Raw genomic sequence first — 20911 nt, 5'->3', positions numbered from 1 at the left:
GCAATTCCACTATTGGGAATCTACCCAAGAGATGCCCAATCATACTACAAAAGCATATGCTCAACTATGTTCATCGCAGCATTATTTGTAATAGCCAGATCGTGGAAACAACCTAGATGCCCTTCAGTGGAAGAATGGATGAAGAAACTGTGGAAGATATACATGTTAGAATACTACTCAGCGGTAAATACAATGACATCTTGAATTTTGCATGCAAATGGATGGAAATAGAAAACACTATTCTGAGTGAGGTAACCCAGACCCAAAAAGATGAACATGGGATGTACTCACTCATAATTGGTTTCTAGCCATAATTAAAGGACATTGAGCCTATAATTCGGGATCCTTGAGAAGATAATAAGAAGGTGAACCCGCCCCCAAAAGATATAGTAATCCTCTATATTGGATATTGGAAGTAGACATGATCTCCAGACAAAAATTGGGAACTTGAGGGTGGGACGAGACGGGGCCAAGGGAAGATGGGGAGAGAAAAGCGTGAAGGGGGAATGGGGGGTGCTCGGAGGAATGGGATGCTTGGGATACAGGAAGGGTGGATATGGGAGCAGGGAAGCATATATCTTAATTAAGGGACCCGTGTGAAGGTTGTCAAGAGACTTGACTCTAGAGGGGTTCCCAGGTTTCCAGGGAGACGCCCCCAGTTAGTTCCTTGGGCAGCTGAGGAGAGGGAGCCTGAAAAGGCCAGTTCCTTTAGCCATACTGATGAATTTCTTGCATATCACCATAGAACCTCCACCTGGCGATAGATGAAGGAAATGACTGAGCCCCACATTGGAGCACTGGACTGAGCTCCCAATGTCCTGATGAGGAGCAGAAGGAGAGAGAACATGAGAAAGAAAGTCAGGACCGTGAGGGGTGCGTTCACTCATGGAGACGGTGGGACAGAACTAACGGGAGATCACCAACTCCAGTTGGATTGGGACTGATGGAACATGCGACCAAACCAGACTCTCTGAATGTGGCCGACGGTGGAGGCTGACTGAGAAGCTAAGGACAAAGGTGCTGAGCTTTGACTCTTCTGCATGAACAGGCTCTGTGGGAGCTTTCTCAGCTTGGTTGATCACCTTCCTGGACATGGGGAGAGTTGGGAGGACCTTGGTCTTAACATAGAGTAGGGAACCCCAATGGTTCCTTGGCCTGAAGAGGGAGGGAGGGGGGTATTGGTGAAGGGGATGGGAGAGAAGGGGGAGGAAGAGGGGAGGAGATGGAAATTTTTAAATATAAAAAACCAAAAAAAAAAAAAAAAACAAAAAACAAATGGTGCTGGCTTTAACTGGATATCAACATGTAGAAGAACGAAAATAGGCGGGGCGGTGGTGGCGCATGCCTTTAATCCCAGTACTCGGCAGGCAGGAGGATCTCTGTGAGTTCGAGGGCAGCCTTGTCTACAAGAGCTAGTTCCAGAACTAGCTCGAAAGCAACACAGAGAAAGCCTGTCTCAAAAATAAATAAATAAATGAATGAATGAATGAAAATAGATCTATATGTGTCACCATGCACAAAACTCAAGTCCAAATGGATCAAAAACCTCAACATAAAGCCAGCCATACTGAACCTTATAGAAGAGAAAGTGGGAAGTAAACTTGAAGGCCAGGAGACAACTTCCTAAATATAACCCCAGTAGCACAGACACCAAGAGAAATAATTAATAAATGGCACCTCCTGAAACTGAAAAGCTTCTGTAAAGCAAAGGACACAGTAAACAAGACAAAATGACAGCCTACAGAATGGGAAAAGATCTTCACTAACCCCACATCAGATAGAGGTCTGATCTCCAAAATATACAAAGAACTCAAGAAATTGGACACCAAAAGATCACATAATCCAATAAAAAAAAAAAATGGAGTATCGACCTACACAGAGAACTCTCAACAGAGAAATCTAAAATGGCTAAAAGACATTTAAGGAAATGTTCAATGTCCTTAGTCATCAGAGAAATGCAAATCAAAACAACTCTGAGATTCCATCTTACACCTGTAGGAATGGCCAAGATCAAAAACACTGATGACAACTTATGCTGGAGAGGTGGTGGGGTAAAGGGAACACTTCTGCATTGCTGGTGGGAATGCAAGCTGGTACAACCCCTTTGGATGTCAGTGTGGCGGTTTCTCAGAAAATTAGGAAACAATCTCCTCAAGACCCAGTATTACCACTTTTGGGGATATATCCAAAGGATGTTCAAGGACATGTGTTCAACCGTGTTCAGAGCAGCTTTGTTTGTCATGGCCAGGACCTGGAAACCAGCTAAATGCCCTTCGACCAAAGAATGGACAAGGAAAATGTGGTACATTTACACAATGGAGTAATACACAGCACCCCACCAATATGTGCCCCATGGTAACACACATGTCTATCATGCATCACACAGATCACAATAATAATAAAATAAAACAAAAACTTAAAATGGTAAATTTTATGTGCCATATACTTTACATGAGAAAAAGTATTACCTTGAAGGTCTCCAATCATCTCAGAATCATGCCCTCTGTCTCTTCGCTCAGCTTCCAATATAGCTTGCAGCTGGTAGTAATCTTTGTCTGCTTGTGACTTGGAATTCTCTAAAATTCTGTTTCTCTCTTGTAATTCTCTGTTCAGGGACTCTAGTTGACTAATTGACTTGCTCATCTCTGTGTGACTCTTCCTTAATCTTACAGCTGTGTCTGATTCTGTCCTAAGTAAGTCATTGGCTTCTTCTAACTATTAAAAAAGAAAGAATTTTGACCAAACATGATCATGTTTCTTTTAATTAACTATGATTTTAAAAGGACCCCACTGAAGAACTTACCTGTTTCTGTAACTGTGTCAACTTTTCGTTAGCAAGCTGCGAGCTCTGACTCACTTTCCTTAAGTCTTCCAACTGGTCCTTTAGTGTAGAAACTAGAAAGTCAAAGAGTATGTAGATATGACATACTTTTATTAGAAAAGAGAATCTTTTTTTAAAAAAATGAAATTTATTCTTGGACGAAAACAATCAGTGAAATTAGGTCCATTCCCACTCCCCAAATCACATTCTATCTTACAAGTTTTTATATTCTAAATCCATCAAAAAATAAGAGCACTGCCAGGCAGTGGTGACGCACACCTCTAATCCCAATAGTTGGAAGATAGAGGTAGGCGGCTCTGTGAATTCAGGCCAACCTGGTCTACAGAGCTAGATTCACAACAACCAGCGAGACACAAAGAAACCCTGTCTTGAAAAACAAACAAAAAGCAACAAGCAGAACAGAATTTTATAATATAGAATAAGACAGCTTTGATTCTGTTATAATAGCATTCTAGATTCTTTTATGGCCTTCATGTGATCAATCTACTGGTGTAATAATTCAAAGCTCCTTTTGCTGGGTGCCCAAGCCCCTGCTTTGAGATTTGATTTACCATGTCCTGCTGACTCTTCTCAAACACAAGAGCTCATGTGACTCTCCCTCCTGCCTTAACCCCCTGAGTGCTGGTATATAGGAATGTACCACCACATTTAGTTATAAAGGTAGTTTTTAATTTGTTGTTGAACAGTAAAATTACTTGAATAATTCAGTATTTTTAAAATGGCGAAAATTTAAAACATAGTAAATAGTAGTATAACAAGGATTCTTCCCTGTTTCTTCTCCCTTAACTGGTTCTTCTCCCAGAACTACTATTAGTTTCTGCCTTCTTAGGACAATCTATGAATCAATATTCTAAGATGGAACTAATATATCATACACATGTTTTCACATGTATATCTATGGAAATACATATTTAATATTTAATGACATGATTTCTTCTGTTAAGCTAATAATTCAGTATCTTTATATCACTGAGTACATTACATTTTTATCAATTCCCTATGAAGAGCCTTATGTATACATCATATATACATTTAAGTACATTTATGAAATAAACTAGAAATAAATCGTTATCAAACTGCTTAAAAAAACTTATATAGTTCAGTGGCAGTGTTTGCCTAGATAGCCTAGCATTTTTCGAAAAAACAATTTACCTTCATTTTCTACATTTCTTCTCTTCTCATTTTCTTGTTCCACTTTTCTTTGATACTCATTAATTCTATGTTGTAGCAACATCTTTTCTTTCTCAATTTGAGACACTGTAGATTCTAGATTTCTTCTTTGATTCCCCTAAAATTATAATGAGAACAGTTACAATTGCAAACAATACTGACAGTTTGCTCTTTAAAAATATTTCAGATAAAACTTTAAGATGCATATTTGCTTAAAATCAGGTTGCATATTCTATTTTTTTTTTTCTGTTGTGGCTACAGCATACGTGTGGATGTAATAGCTATCAGGTACCTTCCTCTATTGTTTCTCCACATATCATGTGAGATATGGTCTCTCACTGAGACTATGGCTCACCTGTCTCTGTACCACTTTAACAAATTAAGGGTATAGTCATGTTCAGTCACATACTGAGTCTCATTCAGTACACTGTAATGACAGCTTTGCAGTAACAGATAAAGCATATGTCTTACAAAAACGTGAGACACTTCTACTTGATCAAGATACAGATACACGCCTGTGTCTAAACTACCATCAACAGCATTACCACTGTTGGCAGTTTTTGTTGCTTTGTTTTACATTTAAGACTTGGCATCAGTCCGGTGCTCCTATGTGGGGCTCTGTCATTTTCTCCATCCAATGCCAGGTGAAGGTTCTATGGTGATATGCAAGATATTCATGAGTATGGCAATAGGATCTGGACATTTCTGGCACCCTCTCCTCAGCTGCCCAAGGACCTAGCTGGGGGCGTCTTCCTGGACACCTGGGAACCCCTCTAGAGTCAAGCCTCTGCCAACCCTAGAATGGCTCCCTTAAGTAAGATATATAATTCCTTGTTCCCATATCTGATGAGGAGCGGATGGAGAGAGATCATGAGAAAGAAAGTCAGAACCATGAGGGATGCGTTCACCCACTGAGACAGCAGGACAGAACTAATGGGAGACCACCAAGTCCACTTGGAATGGGACTGATGGAACATGCGACCAAATCGGACTCTCTGAGGGTGGCTGATGGTGGAGGCTGACCGAGGAGCCAAGGACAATGGCGATGGGCTTGGTCTCTACGACATGGACGGGCTCTGTGTGAGCCTTGTCAGTTTGGTTGCTCACCTTCCTGGACCTGGGGGGAGTTGGGAGGACCTTGGACTCAACATAGTGTAGAGAACCCTGATGGCTGTTTGGCCTCAAGAGGGAGGGAGTGGGGGTGTGGGTGGAGGGGAGGGGAGGGAAGGGGGAGGAAGAGGGGAGGAGATGGCAATTTTTAATAAAAAATAAATAAACTGGGAAAAAATGTGTGAAAAAAAAAAGACTTGGCATCAGAATATTCTGCTTTACTAGGTGCTTTTCTAGATTTTCCCATCTATAAGCAAACACTATCTTTTATTTAAGATATTATCAGAAAGATTTGTAGAGGTGATATACATCTCCATTTTTCCAGTTCTAAGATTTTGCCATTTTGACTTTAAACTCATTGTGTGTATGAAGGTTAGAGGGCAACTCTTAGGAATCTACTTCCTCCTGCCACCTTATAGGATGTAGGGTGGTCCTCAGGTTATTAGGTCTACATACAAGAGCCTCTGACTACTGAGCCATCCCTTTTAACTGTAAATCCAACTTGAAGCTGGGCATGAGGCACACATGTATAATCTCAGCAAGCAGGAGACTATGGTAAGATTATAAGTACGAGTCATCGCCTTTACATTTACGTTTAAATCTACAATTGAGTTAGTGGTCACAAGGCATGACACATTAAGATTCAGATCTTTCTTGGCTTACAAATACTCCAATCCTGTTTGTTTAAAGAACTCCTACTCCACCGAAATGCTTTTGCAACTTTGTCAAAGGTCAGTGGGTCATAACTATGAGGGTTTATTTCTGTTCTTCATTCTGTTTTCCTGATAGTCTTCAGTCAGTATCATGCAATTTTGATAGTTTTTTTTGTTTGTTTGTTTTGTTTTTTGAGACAGGGTTTCTCTGTGAAACAGTCCTGGCTGTCCTGAACTCACTATATAGACTAGGCTGGCCTTGTCCTAACAGAGATCCGCCTGCCTCTACCTTCCAAGTGCTAGGATTAAAGGCATGGACAACCATTGCCTGGCCAGTTTTGATCACTTATAGTTACCATTTTTCTAAACAAACCATTGTGTCTCCTGCATAAAACATCTGGACAGGCTTAGCTCTTCCTTTCTGATCTTTTTTTTGGTTATATGATTTATTGTCCTGACTATAACTTCTAGTACTGGCTAAATAATGATGCGAACTGATGTGTTTTTGCTATCATAGACTTTAAGGGAAGTATATACTCTTTTATAATTAGATATGAAGCGAACTGAACTACAGGTTAAATATATGCTGTTTATCAACTTGAGTTTCTAACTCATTTTTACCATGGATACTGCATTTTATTTAATGCCTTTTCTGTTTCAACTGGTAAGATCATTTGGTTTTTCTTCTTTAGATTATTAATATATTGAATTACACTGATTGTTTAAAAATATTAAACAAATGTTACATTTCTGAAATAAACTATAGTCAGATATATTATCTTTTTATGTGCTGCTGAGATCTATGTTAATGTTTTGCTAAGGACTTACATTTGTGGGTGATAGTGTTCCCTAGTTTTCTCTGTAGACTGTAATTTGGTATAAGGTTATGAGTGTAACAAAATGAATTAGGAAGTGTTCCTACATGGAGGTGTTTTCATTTAAACTTGACAGAATTCTCTAGTGAAGTTACTGGGTCATTGAGATCACATTTTTGTGGGGGTGGGAAGTCTTAAAATCATGGATTCACTTTCCTTACTGTTATACACCAAATCTGAAATTACCTATTTTACACTGTGTGACTTAAAGCTTGTTGGGTGTTTTGCAATAATTTAATTCATTTAAACGACATGTTTAGAACTGTTCACGTCATTCCTTCCATTCGCTTTCATTTGTGACGATGGTTCTGTTTTCCTTTTGTCATTCTTGCTAGACGTTTGCCAATTTTGTGGATTTTTCGAACAAGTTCTTTTGTTCCATCTATCTTCTTTGCTGTCATTTCTATTGCACGGACCTCAGCTTTTATCCTTTTCACTGCTTCTGTTCAGATTAGTCATTAGCGACTTTTAGTATAAACATGTATGCTATAATCTTCTCTTTACGTACTGTGTTAATTGCATCTCACAAATTTTGATTTTGCATTTTGACTTCTTTATGTAAGCTTTTCAATAATGAAAAGCTTCAACCTTTTTTTAACATAACAGCTCAAAAATATCAACATTCCAATGTATTTTTCATCCCCTTCAGAGTGTCTCTTCATCATTTAACTTTCATGTGTTTATTTTTCCTGCTGACTGTTACTTGCTCTGACTTGATTATATTTTGCTCAGGACATTCTGATTCTTTTAAGCTTACTATATGGCTCTGAATAGATCTGTCTTGGTATGTGGTTCTTAAGCCCTTGAAAAGAATGTATATTCTGCCACAATTGAATAGATGTTGTTAATGATGTAGTTGTGTTCTATAGAGTCTGCTCTTGAATTCTGAGGCTGGTGGAGGGGAGACCCATAGTATTCCTACTATTTATTTTATTTTCTGAGGGAGTCTAATGTGTTTCAGGCTAGCCCTGAACTTGCCAACATCTGAAGATGACCTTGAACTTTTTGTTCCTCCAGCTTCCATTTCCCAGGTATTAGGATTATAGACTTGTGCTACCATTCCTGTATGAGGTCCTGAGGACTGAACTCATGCTACATAAGCACTCTATAAACTGATGTACAGCATCAGTCTCACATCCTTGTGGTTTTCTTGGGCATCACGTACCCCAAGAGGTGTAGGTTTCTTCACACTCTGCATGATCTCTTCCCATTTGTTTTACATTTAATGTGTAGAAGTTTTAGCTATACTTGGTGGTAAGAAAAGGGAAGAGTTTTGCCTCTCTTAAGGAGGACTATGCTAATTTAATAATTAAGACAGTCCTCTTGATCTTGAATTCAGAAAGCTAAGTAACTTAAACCCAGTTCATCTGAATTTAGGACTGATTCCTGAACACTGAGAATGAAATATACAGTGCTAACCAAGACTAGGTTCATACCAACCTGTAGCTAATGGTAAAATGCTGTCAAAAATCTTTAGATGACTAATTTATATCTAAGCTACAAGTTAAAGGGAAAACATCACTAACAGATACATTTACCTCAGGAAAGAAAAACAGAACAACAAAAAAATTTATCAAAGTTAAATCTAAAAAAAAGTAAATCATACACTAGAATTATAAAGATTATCTGTTTCTGCCCAGGAAAGTCATCATACACAGCAGAAAATTTAGCTAAACGTAAAAATGTATTATATATTTGCACACAGCATCTAGTAGGAAATGCTGTTTCTCTGCTAATGGAAGCAGGCTGGCAGGAAAAACACGAACACTTCTAAATCCAACTCTAAGCCCTACTTGATATGTGGTATCAAGTCTATATCAATCATTTTGAAATATTTCATATTTTCTTCTTAATCTGCCTCTTTCTGACATAATTGCAGCTTCTATTTTTGATCTCTTGCTTCTTTTTTGCTTTTCAACTATCAAAAACCACAAAACTGAAATCTATGTACTAAAATTTCAACATGGTCATAGAATAAAGCTGTACAAAAAAACTAAAGTATAATATGTACCCTTGAACCTGGAGTCTAAGGTAAAATTTTAAAATTTTCAGGTTAAGTTTTTTGATCTCAAAATTTTCTCTAGAAATGATCATTGAGAAGGGGACAAAAAATACTTAGTAAACTAAAAAGTACCTCTTCATCCAATTCTTTCATTATCTTGTCTAGTTTTATGTTTGAAGTTCTGCAAAAACAAAAACAGTACAGATTATAAATACATTTACTTTCATTACCCAGTGTTAAGTTAACACCTACATTCTTTTCTTTTTCACTTGATTTTCTTAATTTCTCTCTCTCTCTGTGGAACAATAAATGTATTTTTTAAGGGCATACATATTACTATGATTAAAAGAAACCAATTGTATCAAATAGTTACTTATTAATATACTAACTGGCATGGTGCAGTAGCAATAATTTAAAGTCATGATGAATATAAGTGATATGCACAGATAATGCAGCAATAGTAATACTGGAAAAAATCTTGACTCCTATTGGCAAAAACTCATGGCTACTGTCTATTATCTGTAGACTGTTGCTTGGGGAAAAGAGAAAGGATACTCTGGAACCAGAAAGACGGGTCAGCAATAACAGTGCTTGCTTGCTGTATGCCTCATAATCTCAGCTGGGTTCCAGTATAATATCCTCCACACACATAATTACCACAAACACACGCCTCTGCATTGATATTATATTAATAAATTAAAGGAAAACGGTTAGTTTTGCTCCTCCAAATTTAAAGACCTCAAATTGTACATCTGTACTCTTGGGAAGAAGGTTTATGGACCTCAGAATAAGAATTCTTCAACTACCAGGCAGTGGTGGCGCACGCTTTTAACCTCAGCACTCAAGAGGCAGAGGCAGGCAGATCTCTATAAATTGAGGCCAGCCTGGTCTACAGAGTGAGTTTCAGGACGGCCAAGGATACAGAGAAACCTTAACTCAAAACCCACCACCCCCCAAAAAGTATTCATCAAGTTCTTAATACAATAATTGTTATCAAGTAAAAGTCAGTCATTCAATCTCTGTAAAACATTAAGTAAATGATGAAAAAGCCACACAGCAAATAAGTACACCAATGGACAATGTAGGCAACATTCTGAGATCTACTCTAAGAGTATTATCACCACAATTTGTTTTCTTTGGCTCTAAGAATAGTTCTGACACAGTGGTAATCAACTCGTGGGTCACAATCCCTTTGGGAGTCACATATCAGATATTCTTCATGTTAGATAGCCTTCATATCAGATATTTACATAATGATTCATAACCATAGCAAAATTATGAAGTAGCAATGAAATAATTTTATGGTTGGAGGGGTCACCATAAAAATACATGAGAAAGTGTATCAAAGGGTCACAGCATTAGGAATGTTGAGAATCACTATTCTACACATACCGTGTACGTATGTACTCATGTGAATGTCTCAAATTCCTCATTCTACACATTCAAAACTAGCCTGTTCTATATGGCTCCCTTCCATACTATTGCTTTTCTTCTAGAATGTCCAAGTACTATATATCAACAGGGAATTAGTAACTCTGACTCATTCTTTTTTTTTTTAACCAATTAAGTAAAAAATAAACAAAAAGGCCAAGTATTTTAACACCTTGGGAGTTATTTTTAATCCGTAGGTGTGCATGTTCCTGGGTACGTGTGTGCAGGTGCACAGATGTGAAATTGACATCAGCTGTTTTCCTTGATTATGCACCACTTCTTTAATTAAAGGGAGTCTGGGAACTAAGAGTTTGTCAGTTTTGCCCAGTCTAGGTAGCCAGCTTGCCCAGAAGATCCAACTCTGCCATATCTATAGAGTACTGGGATTCCACCTGGCATAAATGTCAGTGGATGATGGATAACCATTTTTTACTTCTTTAGTGATTTTTAGTGTATTTCTACCATACACACAGTAAATTCCAAGTCCCTTATCTGGTTAGAAAAAAAAAAAAAAAAAAAGAGGCCTCTACTATTCTGACCTTGCATACTCGCCTGGGCTCCTCTCTGGCTATTCTTCTTATCTAACAGCTCCTCAGGTTCCCTTACAAGGCCTACACATAAGTATAATTCCTGGACTTTAATACTTCCTACTACTCTTGCCACTCAAGTTTCCAGCTCTGGTCTTTTAAAAACATCCAATAAAGTAGGATAGGTATCTGCTGAGTCACCCCTCATTTTTTTTTTGTCTATTTGTTTTTGTTGTTTGTTTTTTAAGGGAGCAGGCATGGTTGTATATAAAATTCAGGCTAGCCTTGAACTTGTGATCTTCCTGCTCTACCTCCTCAGTGCTGGGATAACAGATGTGGGCTATCAAACACTTCATACTTCTAATAAATATGCTCCTGTATCATTTTATTCTCCTAACTTACCATATACCACACTAATTCATAATCAAATTATTTCTCTTATGTTTACAAACTCCACACAAATGGGCTATATCTTCTTTTATTTAGCACTACATTGTTGGTATACACATTATTTTGACACAAACTGAAATCTTTGTTGAATGAATGTAACTAAAATTACTTGAGTGCCTAAACAGGCTATTATCCTTAATCCTCTTCCTCAGCCTCCTCAGGGCTAGTTAAATTGGTCAATTCCATTTCTTGAGGTTAAAAATTTTTATATGATTTTTTTGTTTGTTTGTTTTGTTTTTGTTTTTCGAGGTGTGGGTTTCTCTGTAGCTTTGGAGCCTGACCTGGAAGTAGCTCTTGTAGACCAGGTTGGCCTCAAACTCACAGCCCGGCTTTTATATGACTATTATCCACTCATGGCTGTTCTTATTTTTTCCTCAAACTCTGTATCACCAACACCACCAGATACTTTTAAAAATTCTTCGGTTATTTATTCATTTATCTATCTATCTATCTATCTATCTATCTATCTATCTATCTATCTATCTATCTATCATCTATCTATCTATCTATCTATTTAGGTTTTTTTAGAGACAAGGTTTCTCTGTAACTTTGGACAGCTTTAGCTGTTCTGGAACTAGCTCTTGTAGACCAGGCTGGCCTAGAACTCACAGAGATCTCCCTGCCTCTGCCTCCCAAGTGCTGGGATTAAAGGTGTGCACCACCACCGTCCAGCTTAATTTCTTCAAATTTTAAAGACTTATTTTATTTTAAAATATGTGTACAGGTATGCCTTGTGCAAGGTGTTGCAAATGACCATGGAGTCCAGGAGAAGGTGTTAGATTCCCTGGAGCTAGAGTTACAGGTGGTTGTGGCCATTCCACACAGCTGCTGCAAGAGCAGTAAGCATTCTTCTTCACTGTTGAGCCATCTTTCCTGCCCTGTTTTTTTCTGTAGAAACTTCTCAGTATTTATGTAAGTTTGTATCTATTCCTTTCCTCATTTCTATATTTTACTCTTAAAAACTCCTTCCAAATCCTGACTTTAGTTATTTTAAATTATACACTTAATTATATAATGTACCAGGAAAGGTAGGGAAAGAAAATCTTAATTATTTCATATGCTTTCAACTTTTCCCAATTCCATTTACTGAACAGAATATGTTACAATTATATTTTACTTATTCAATAAGTCATAAAATGTAATTATAAAGTTATTATTTGTAGTTGACAAGTACCAACATTATGCTAGGCTATTTTAAAATACTTCAGTTATTCTTCTATTTCAGTGGCTCTCAACTTTCCTAACGCTGCGACTCTTTCATACAGTTCCTCATGTTGTGGTGGCCCCAACCATAAAATTATTTTCATTGCTAGTTCATAAATGTAATTTTGCTACTACTTCAAATTGTAATGTAAATATTCAATATGCAGGTCAGTCTTAGTTGAACCCTGTGAAGGCCTGATTGATCCCTAAAGAGTTGTCATTGACAAGCTGAAAACCACTGCTCTGTATCAACAATGTTATCAATAAAATTTGGTTCAACCAGGAAAATCAACAAACTGTTCTAGAAAATCGCAGGAGAAGTACAAAAATGAGTAATTTTAGCTTATAAGATTATTTTGAACTTCAGAAAGCCCTTTCAAGTAGCTAATTAAAACAGGAGGAAAACATAATGAACGAGGCAACTAAATGAATTAAAACTAAATACACTTTTTAAAGCTACCACAGCAAATAGAGCTTAAATAGTCTAAAGAAAACATGTATGTAACCAACATCAAAACAGATGTTTTCTTCCTCTCCCTTTTTGGAGTCCTAGGGACCAAACACAGGGTCATGTGTATGTTAAGTACCTACTCTACTGAAAATCTGCATTCCAAGCCATTAATATATATATATTACTTTCAGTTCTAGCCAAGACACTTTTTATGGATGTGCATAAATAGAAACTTTTACATTCCATATTGTATATACCTCCAGGCATTTATAGAGTATATGTTCTAAAATATATATATAACTTCTAATATGAGAACATTATTGAAGGACAGCCTCACCTGCACTTCTGCTCCATTTCATCTTTTAATTGCATTTCATTATGCAGTTGTTCTTCAAGCTTGTAGATTGTTTTCTGTAAACTTTCCTGCTTTAATTAAAAAAAAAAGTCCTTCATTCTATTAATGTCTAAAGAAATTTTAAGTAATACCTTTTGTTATTATTATATGGCTGTTTGAATAGGATTATTTAGTTTAATCCTTTATCTTTCTCAATAATATTAATTGCTATTTTCTCAATATAATTGGGCATAATGCATGTGTATCAATACACTGCATATTAGCCCAATATATACATTTTTGTGTTTTATGTACCAGTTAATAATGTACAATGATCCAAAGACATAGGCACAAAATATTACAGTGTACTAATAATAAAACTGTAAACAGAGTGTTACAAAGAAAAGAAGTCACTTAATTTCAGCAAGAATATACATCCTTTCAGATAGATATAACAGATCACAAAATTAGCCTAAAGGAGAAGGAGATAGAAAAAAGGCATTTTAGCAAGAATGAAGAGTCCAAAAGGAGAGAAGAAAACATCACATTTGGTAATGGAAAAAAATCGAGTATCGCACAAGACATCACAGAGGAATTAACTCACATCGAATTTGAAGAAGTAGGACATCTTCGTATCCACAATAAAACTTGAGAACCTAAATTTATATTTTGTGGCATAATATTGACAACCTAAAATAATATTCCAGGGCTACACTTTAGTTTATTAAGAAGTGCTTGCTATAAAAGCACTAACATTAGCAGCTGGCACATGGTAATATCCCAGTATTAGACAGGGAGGAGACAATATGACACCTGAAGTTCCTGGTCAGCTATCTCAGCCAACAGTGAACTCTAGGATTAGTGAGGACCCTGAATCAAAGAATACTGTGAACAACAGAGACAATACTGGATCTGATCTCTGCACAAATGCAACAACACACACATACACAAATACCCCAATTTTACTAGTAAGATGAATAGTTAAAAGGCAATAGACTAGGAAAAGTATCCAGGTAAGAAGATAATTGAAATGATTCAGGCAAGAAAATGTGGATATATAGCAAAACCCTGACTCTAAGCACGAAGAGGAAAAAACAATCAAACCCATTAGCTAGAAGATAGATCTAGAAAACCAATTTGAATAAAAAAGAATAGAGATACTACTATTATGAAAAGCAAGAAACCTAGAGTATTGTCAGTGAAGGTTTGCAAAGAAAAAGACCATGAATTTAGCTCTGGTCTAGTTTGATGTGTCTGTCAAGTATTCAAGAGGAGAGAGATTCGGTTATGGAGCCAAGAGAAATAAAATGGGCATTCATGAGTTCCTATAGATACAAACACAGACAAGCTCACAACTATGGGAAACATTTAATATTAATTGAGCAGTGTAAGGGGATCATGCACTGAAAGCTGGAAATTCAAAAAGTCATGAAAACAAAAAGAATTATTGTAATGGTCTGTCTTGTCCCTTTAAAGAGACAAGTCCCACCCACTCCCTTTTTCTGCTTCCAGCCTGCCCTCTTTACCCCTACTCTCCTCAGAAGAGGTGACTGAGGCCTCTTCTCCTCTCCTCCCTCCTCTCTCGTGCCCTCCCCCCTCCCTCTTCTACCTCTCCCATCTTTCCTTTCCTTCCATAACCTTCTGAATGAACTGTATCTAGACTCTCTCTGCTTGGCATGCCTATCCATCTCTTTCCCTCACCAGCCGCAGATCCTCGAGGGACCTGCTGCCCCACTGACAGCCCCCACAAGGTCTCTTACCCACCACCTCCCACCCGCCTGGAACCCACAGAGGCCTCGGGTGGTGGGACCCAGCTGCCCTCGTGGCCCACTGCAGCCCCTTGGGAACAAGTGTTTTACTTAAACCATTACAATTATGAGAACACTAGTTATAAAAGCTTCAAATTATAATGGTAAATGCAACAACAACAACAACAACAACAAAAAAGAAAAATAAGGAAAGTCAGTATTTAAAGCAATAAAAAAAACTGCTCATTTTATTTGGCTCTGAAATTTACATCTCAGATAAGACTTTCAAGAAGAGTTGGATATTAAATAGCAGATTTTTATACTTATTTCTCTAAAACTTTAAGACAATTCTGAAGCCATTTATGACAATTCTGAGCCCTCTCAGTCTCAGCAGTAATGATCCCCCTTTCCCCCCTGGGAACCAAGGACCTAACAATTGCCCACACATGTACTGAAATGTTGGGAACTTTCCATCATCTCCCTGAGTCCTTGTGAATGTTCTCCAAATAGAACTCAGTTATTGACTAGGGGCAAGATAACCCTTAGGTGTTGACTGTTCTGACTTAGACCCTGGGAAAGGGGCAAAGTGACCCTCAGATGTTTTCCCTTACCTCATCTAATCTGACAACCGCTCTCCAGTCAATTATTGGTAATAGCCCTTTTGAATAAGCCAATCATAATAGTTAAAGAACAACCCCCAGACACCCCTTCCTTCTGTTGTTTTTCTCTTTAAAAATAGTCTGTACCAGCCATTCGGGTCTTTCTAGCTTCCTGAATGCTGGAAGACCCTGTCATGACAGAATTAATAAAATCCTCATGCTTTTACATCAGCTGTGGTGGTGAGAGACGGTCTGGGGAGGGGGGAGCGACTCATCCTCGGTGATTGGACTCTAGGGTCCAACATTTCTAGGCTAACATAAGTAGTACTGCAAAGGAATAGTAATAATCATCAGGCAGCAATCACTAGGAGAAATTTACAATCACCAGAAAAAAAAAATCAAACTAAAAACAGACTAACCACAAAACAAAACAAACCAGAATAACCAAATAAACAAAACTGAAGATTTACTGAAGTACCCTACATCCTAAAGAAAATTCAGGAAAGGCAAGATTACAAAAAAAATACTTTGTTACTTTCCCTAGGATGAAGTATTTTCATTTTAATAATTTCTGAGCCCCTATTAGTTATATATTATGACGACAGTTTTTGTGATGAAAATAGTAGTACTAAAAATAAAAATGCAGAGGCAGGTATTGCGATTCAACCCGAAGATCAGAAAAGCAAAGCAGCCACGCCACCAAAGAGCTCTCACCTCTTTGAAATCTTCAGATTGAAAGAGTAAATGCCTGTCTTATCCCCGCCTGCTGGGATTAAAGGTGTGCACTAGCACCACCTGGCCTCTATGACAAACTAGTGTGGCTGCTGGGATTAAAGGTGTGTGCCACCACTGCCTGGTCTGTATGGCTGACTAGTGTGGGCTGTTTTGCGTTCTGATGGTCAGGCAAGCTTTACTTATTAAAATACAAATGAAATATCACTACAGAAAATTCAAAAGCCCACAGATTTGAAAGAAAACAGGGAGGGATATAAGGGAGTACTTGAAGGGAAAAAGGGGAAGGAGGAAATGATTTTCAAAAATCAAGTGATTAGAAAAAGTTACAAAAACAAACAAACAAACAAACAAAAAACCTTCAAAGAAAAAAGTTACCAGGGGCTGGAGAGATGACACAGTGGTTAAGAACACTTATCCCTCTTTCAGATGAGCTCAGTTCAATTCCCAGTACCCATTATCAAATGCCTGTAACTCCAGCTCCAGGGGATCTGACACCCTCTTCTGACCTGCAAAGGTAGGACCTATATACATGTGGCTGGCTTGCTTGCTTACTCTCTCTCTCTCTCTCTCTCTCACACACACACACACACACACACACACACACACACACACACAAATAATTTTTATAAAAAATGACTAGAGCAGAAAAGATACTTGCATAGTTGCTTCCCCCTTTTCTCACTTCCTTTTTATCGTGTTCTCTGTTACCTTTAAGAGGAAATACATCAATAGGAAAACAATTCTACCACTTTTAAAAACAATGGCTACAGGTGCTTTGGAGGTCGAATGAGAAAGATCAGAAGTTCAAAGTCATCATAGCTAGTTAGAGGCCATCCTAAGCTATAAGACTATCTCAAAAAAACAAACCATGTTAAAAATACAGTACTTAAGGAAATGGTTCAGATGATAAAGCATCTTCCTAAGCCACAAGAAACCCTGACTTCCCCACTATCACATAAACTGGAAGTAAGTGATCCGCACCTGTAAGATCAACACTTAAGATTAAGGGGCACAAGGATCAAGTTCAGTCACCTGTGTCTAGATACCAGGTCTAAGGCCAATAAGAGCTTCTAGAACCTTGCCTCAAAACCAGCAAATGGGCTCAGCAATAGTCCAGAGCTGAGGTCCCAGCACTAGCACTGGGCACTCACCACCACCTGCAGCTCTAGTTCCAGGTGCTGGAAAGTGCTCCGCAGTCTTTCACAGGCACCTGCAGTCACATGCTGCACTCACATATATCCAGGCATATACACATAAGCACAAAAAATTTAAATCTTGAAAAAATGTAAAATAAAAATAAAAAAATAATTGCTACTCCTTTGCTTCATGATTAAAAGTATATTAGTAAAACAATGAGGATATAGCTTAGTAGTCAAGCTTATAAGACACTGGCTTGGATCCCCAGTATTACAAAACTTCCAAACCAAAACCAAAAGCAAATAAAAACCACACTGTGTACACAAGGTATTTAAAGAATACTTTAAGGATAACAAAACAATTATTCCTAAAAGTATGCACTTTCCCCAGCAAAGCTCTACTTAACTCACAAGGATTTTCTTAAATTTAAGAAAGGTAGGTAGGCTTGTTTTTCAGCCACATCAACGGTAAGAATTCCTAACTAGAACATACCAAGTTCCTTAATAACATATTTACTTATCATATATTCCAAATCCCAAAGAATAAACAAATTAAGTTATGCTGAAAATACTAGTTATTCTCTATTTTCCCCAACTCCCTCTCAACTCCCACCACCTACCTGTCTTAAAACCTACAGTCTATATTACCTGAATCTGTTGTGCTGTGATTTGCCTCAGAACATAAGAGAAAATAACAAACAAGAAAAGTGGGGATATCAAGTTACTTTCCCAATACCCTTCTTTGCTGTGTCTTGGTTTTCTATATTCAGTGTTCCTCTTCTATAATGCCAGGCTTTCTAACAGCTATAGCAACACAATTTTCTCTCCTTGCTCCCAGTAGTATAGAAGAATGACTTTCCACTGCTGTTAATCCAAAGGTGCTTTCTCAACCTTTATTGTTCCATTTGATTGGTGTTTGTAGCAGAACAGTCCCTTTATTAAATTCTTTCCAGGCCAGGCAGTGGTGGCACACACCTTTAATCCCAGCACTTGTGACAGCTAGGGCTTTTACACTTACACAGAGAAACCCTGTCTCAAAAACAAAACAAATCAAAACAAACAAACACACCCCCCAAAACCTCTTTTCATTTAATGCATATATACACATAATGTGGTATTCATGTCCACTGAGACACCATTCAGCCTTAAAAAACAAGGAAATTCTAATACATACTCCAACATGGATGAATTAAGGTAAATAAGCCAGTCACACAAAGACAAATAAATGTATTGAATTCCATTTATAGGAGGACAGTAAAATAAATTCATTCATAGAAACAGTAGAGTAGTGGTAAACAGGGCCTGAGGTAATGAAATGAGTAGTTATCAATAAATACAGTTTCCATCTTAGAATAATGAAAAAGTTCAAGAGTAGTTAGCAAAGCTATGTGATGGTTCCTAATGTTATTTTACTGTATACTTAAATTAGCTAAAATGATAAACTGTGTTGTGTGTATTTTGCCAACACACACACACACAGAACCTCTTCATTCATTCAAAACTCTTTAATTTGTTATGTGTACCGCCTGGTAATCCTCTCTGCCTACTACCTTATTTTTTATCAGTTTCATTTTGATGCAGCCCAGGTTGACCTGGAACCCTACATATCCCAGACTGGCTTTGAACATTCCCACCTCAGCTTCCAGCGTGTTAAGATGATAGTCATGTACCACAAGGTTCAATTTCGAACTTCCTTAATGATAAAATGATTTATATACATTCCTAATTCAAAGATATAAAGGACAGTAATTGTGAATCAGTAACAATTTATAACATTAACTATTCATATATGTGTGTGTATAAAATTCCATTTTATATTCAGATAAGAAATCATACCGAAGAGTAGACAATAATTTAAAAGTGTCATGTCCGACAATGATGGCTTAATCCCAGCACTCAGGGGGCAAAGGCAGGTGGATCTCTCTACAGAGTTCCAGAAGAGCAAGGGCTACACTGGGAAACCCCATCTCAAACAAACAAGCAAACAAGTGTCATAAATATCTAAACTCACTAACTGCACATTCACCTGTAATACATATACTTATTCAATACAAAAAAATGTAATACAAATACAATATGTGAGTTTAAAAATAAAAACCAAACTGAAAACAAGAAATACTTACCAAGCTTTTGTCCACATTGGAGCTGGTTCTGTTCTCACTGGGATTAGTTGAAGGTAAGTATCTACAGGGTAAGGGCAAGGAATTTAAAAAGAAAACAGGTCTTTAACATATAGCAACAAACAATAAGTATTCTGTGTTTGTTTTATGATCAGTATGCTAGCTGATTTTTTAAAAATTAAATACACATTTAATTTTTATTTTAGAAATAGACATGATGTAAATTAAATAGTTAAGTAACACTCACTGTGGCTGTAATTAAACATTTCTATAGGAAAATACATCAACTATAGTTAATATTTTGTTTGTGATCTAACAAAGAAAGCTTGCCTGAAGATCAGAGTGCAGAGATAAGCTACTAGTTAGCCATAGAGGCCAGGCACTGATGGCACACACCTATAATCCCACCACTTGGGAGACAGAGGCAGGTGGATCTCTATGAGTTCAAGGCCAACTTGGGAGCTAAAGGGCTCTATTTGATTGAATCTTGTCTAAAGGAGAAACAGAGCTCACACAAAGGTGATCAAAGCACTTGGGATCTGAGGCCCTTAATCCTAGTACTAGGGCAGTGGGGACAGGAGTGATATGGCTGGGTGGAGAGGAGAATATAAGGCAGAAGGAGATAGGAGCTCAGATGCAGTCTTAGGATTCAGAGATAGGATCGTCTCTCTTCAGTCTGAAAATTTGGTAGAGGTAAAAGGTTTCTCTAGTGGCTGACTGCACTGCTTCTCTGATCTCTCAGCTTTCACCCCCATTATCTGTTTTCGGTTTTTTATTAAGACCAATTAGAATTTGCTCTACAATCAATATTTATATTTTACAAGATAAAATGAAAATAAGAATGAGCCAAATTTTAAACATACTTAAATGAAAACATATTAAAGATACATCAACATCAAGAAACAAAGTGGTATTTATTACACAAAGTATTCCAGTACCTGCCACTGAAATTCAAAGAAAGCACAACTTCAATGTGTTTCTTTTAATTTTGCTTTTAACTCCTTTGAAGCTTTGAACTTTTAGTATTTTTTATTTACTTATTAATTTTTATTATTTACTCAACATATTGAGAAAGAGGATTATAGACGGTCTTAAAACAAGATCAACACACTTTAGGCTCTCTCACTGACTTCTATAGCTCAGATTTAAAATGGCACAAATAAAAGTGCATGAAGCCAGGAAGACCACAGTGCAGATACAATTACTAAAACATCTTACCAGTACTCTCACTATTTACTCCATTTTACTGAACATCTTAAATGTTTTAGAGTATACTGATGAGTCCCATTCCACACTGGAGGGAATGGGGGAGAATAGCAAAAGACAAAGCACAGCCTTAAATTAGCTACAGGCATCTTTGTCATTAGAAGTCAAACTGTGTTTAGAGTTTGTTTTATTTTTTTATTTTAATCTAAGAACCGGGGGAGGGAGCGGAGAATTATTGACTTCTATAGACATGTACTCAGCTAACTCCTCTGCATTAGGTGTCCTTTGGTAAAACATAACATCACCTTTCTGGACACTC

At 37.4% G+C, this 20911-nt stretch overlaps 1 protein-coding gene across 2 annotated transcripts in view; it reads right to left on the bottom strand.

Moving 5' to 3' along the window:
- Rock1 (Rho associated coiled-coil containing protein kinase 1) overlaps window positions 1-20911 on the bottom strand; it is a 139930-nt gene that overhangs the window by 59749 nt on the left and 59270 nt on the right. Inside the window, exons 11-16 of one of the 2 annotated variants that reach the window (XM_038329667.2) lie at window positions 19390-19450; window positions 13052-13137; window positions 8785-8833; window positions 3995-4130; window positions 2804-2895; window positions 2469-2715 (exon numbers count right to left, since the gene is read on the bottom strand). In XM_038329667.2, coding sequence (XP_038185595.1) covers window positions 2469-2715; window positions 2804-2895; window positions 3995-4130; window positions 8785-8833; window positions 13052-13137; window positions 19390-19450 — 671 coding nt within the window. Of the gene's footprint in view, window positions 1-2468; window positions 2716-2803; window positions 2896-3994; window positions 4131-8784; window positions 8834-13051; window positions 13141-19389; window positions 19451-20911 lie in introns of both variants that reach the window. The other variant, XM_038329666.2, reaches the window with a different exon arrangement.

Source organism: Arvicola amphibius, chromosome 5, assembly GCF_903992535.2.
Source record: "Arvicola amphibius chromosome 5, mArvAmp1.2, whole genome shotgun sequence".
NCBI lineage: Eukaryota > Metazoa > Chordata > Mammalia > Rodentia > Cricetidae > Arvicola > Arvicola amphibius.
The sequence above is the reverse complement of the archived record's forward strand: the minus strand, read 5'-3'. Positions and strand labels throughout refer to the sequence as shown.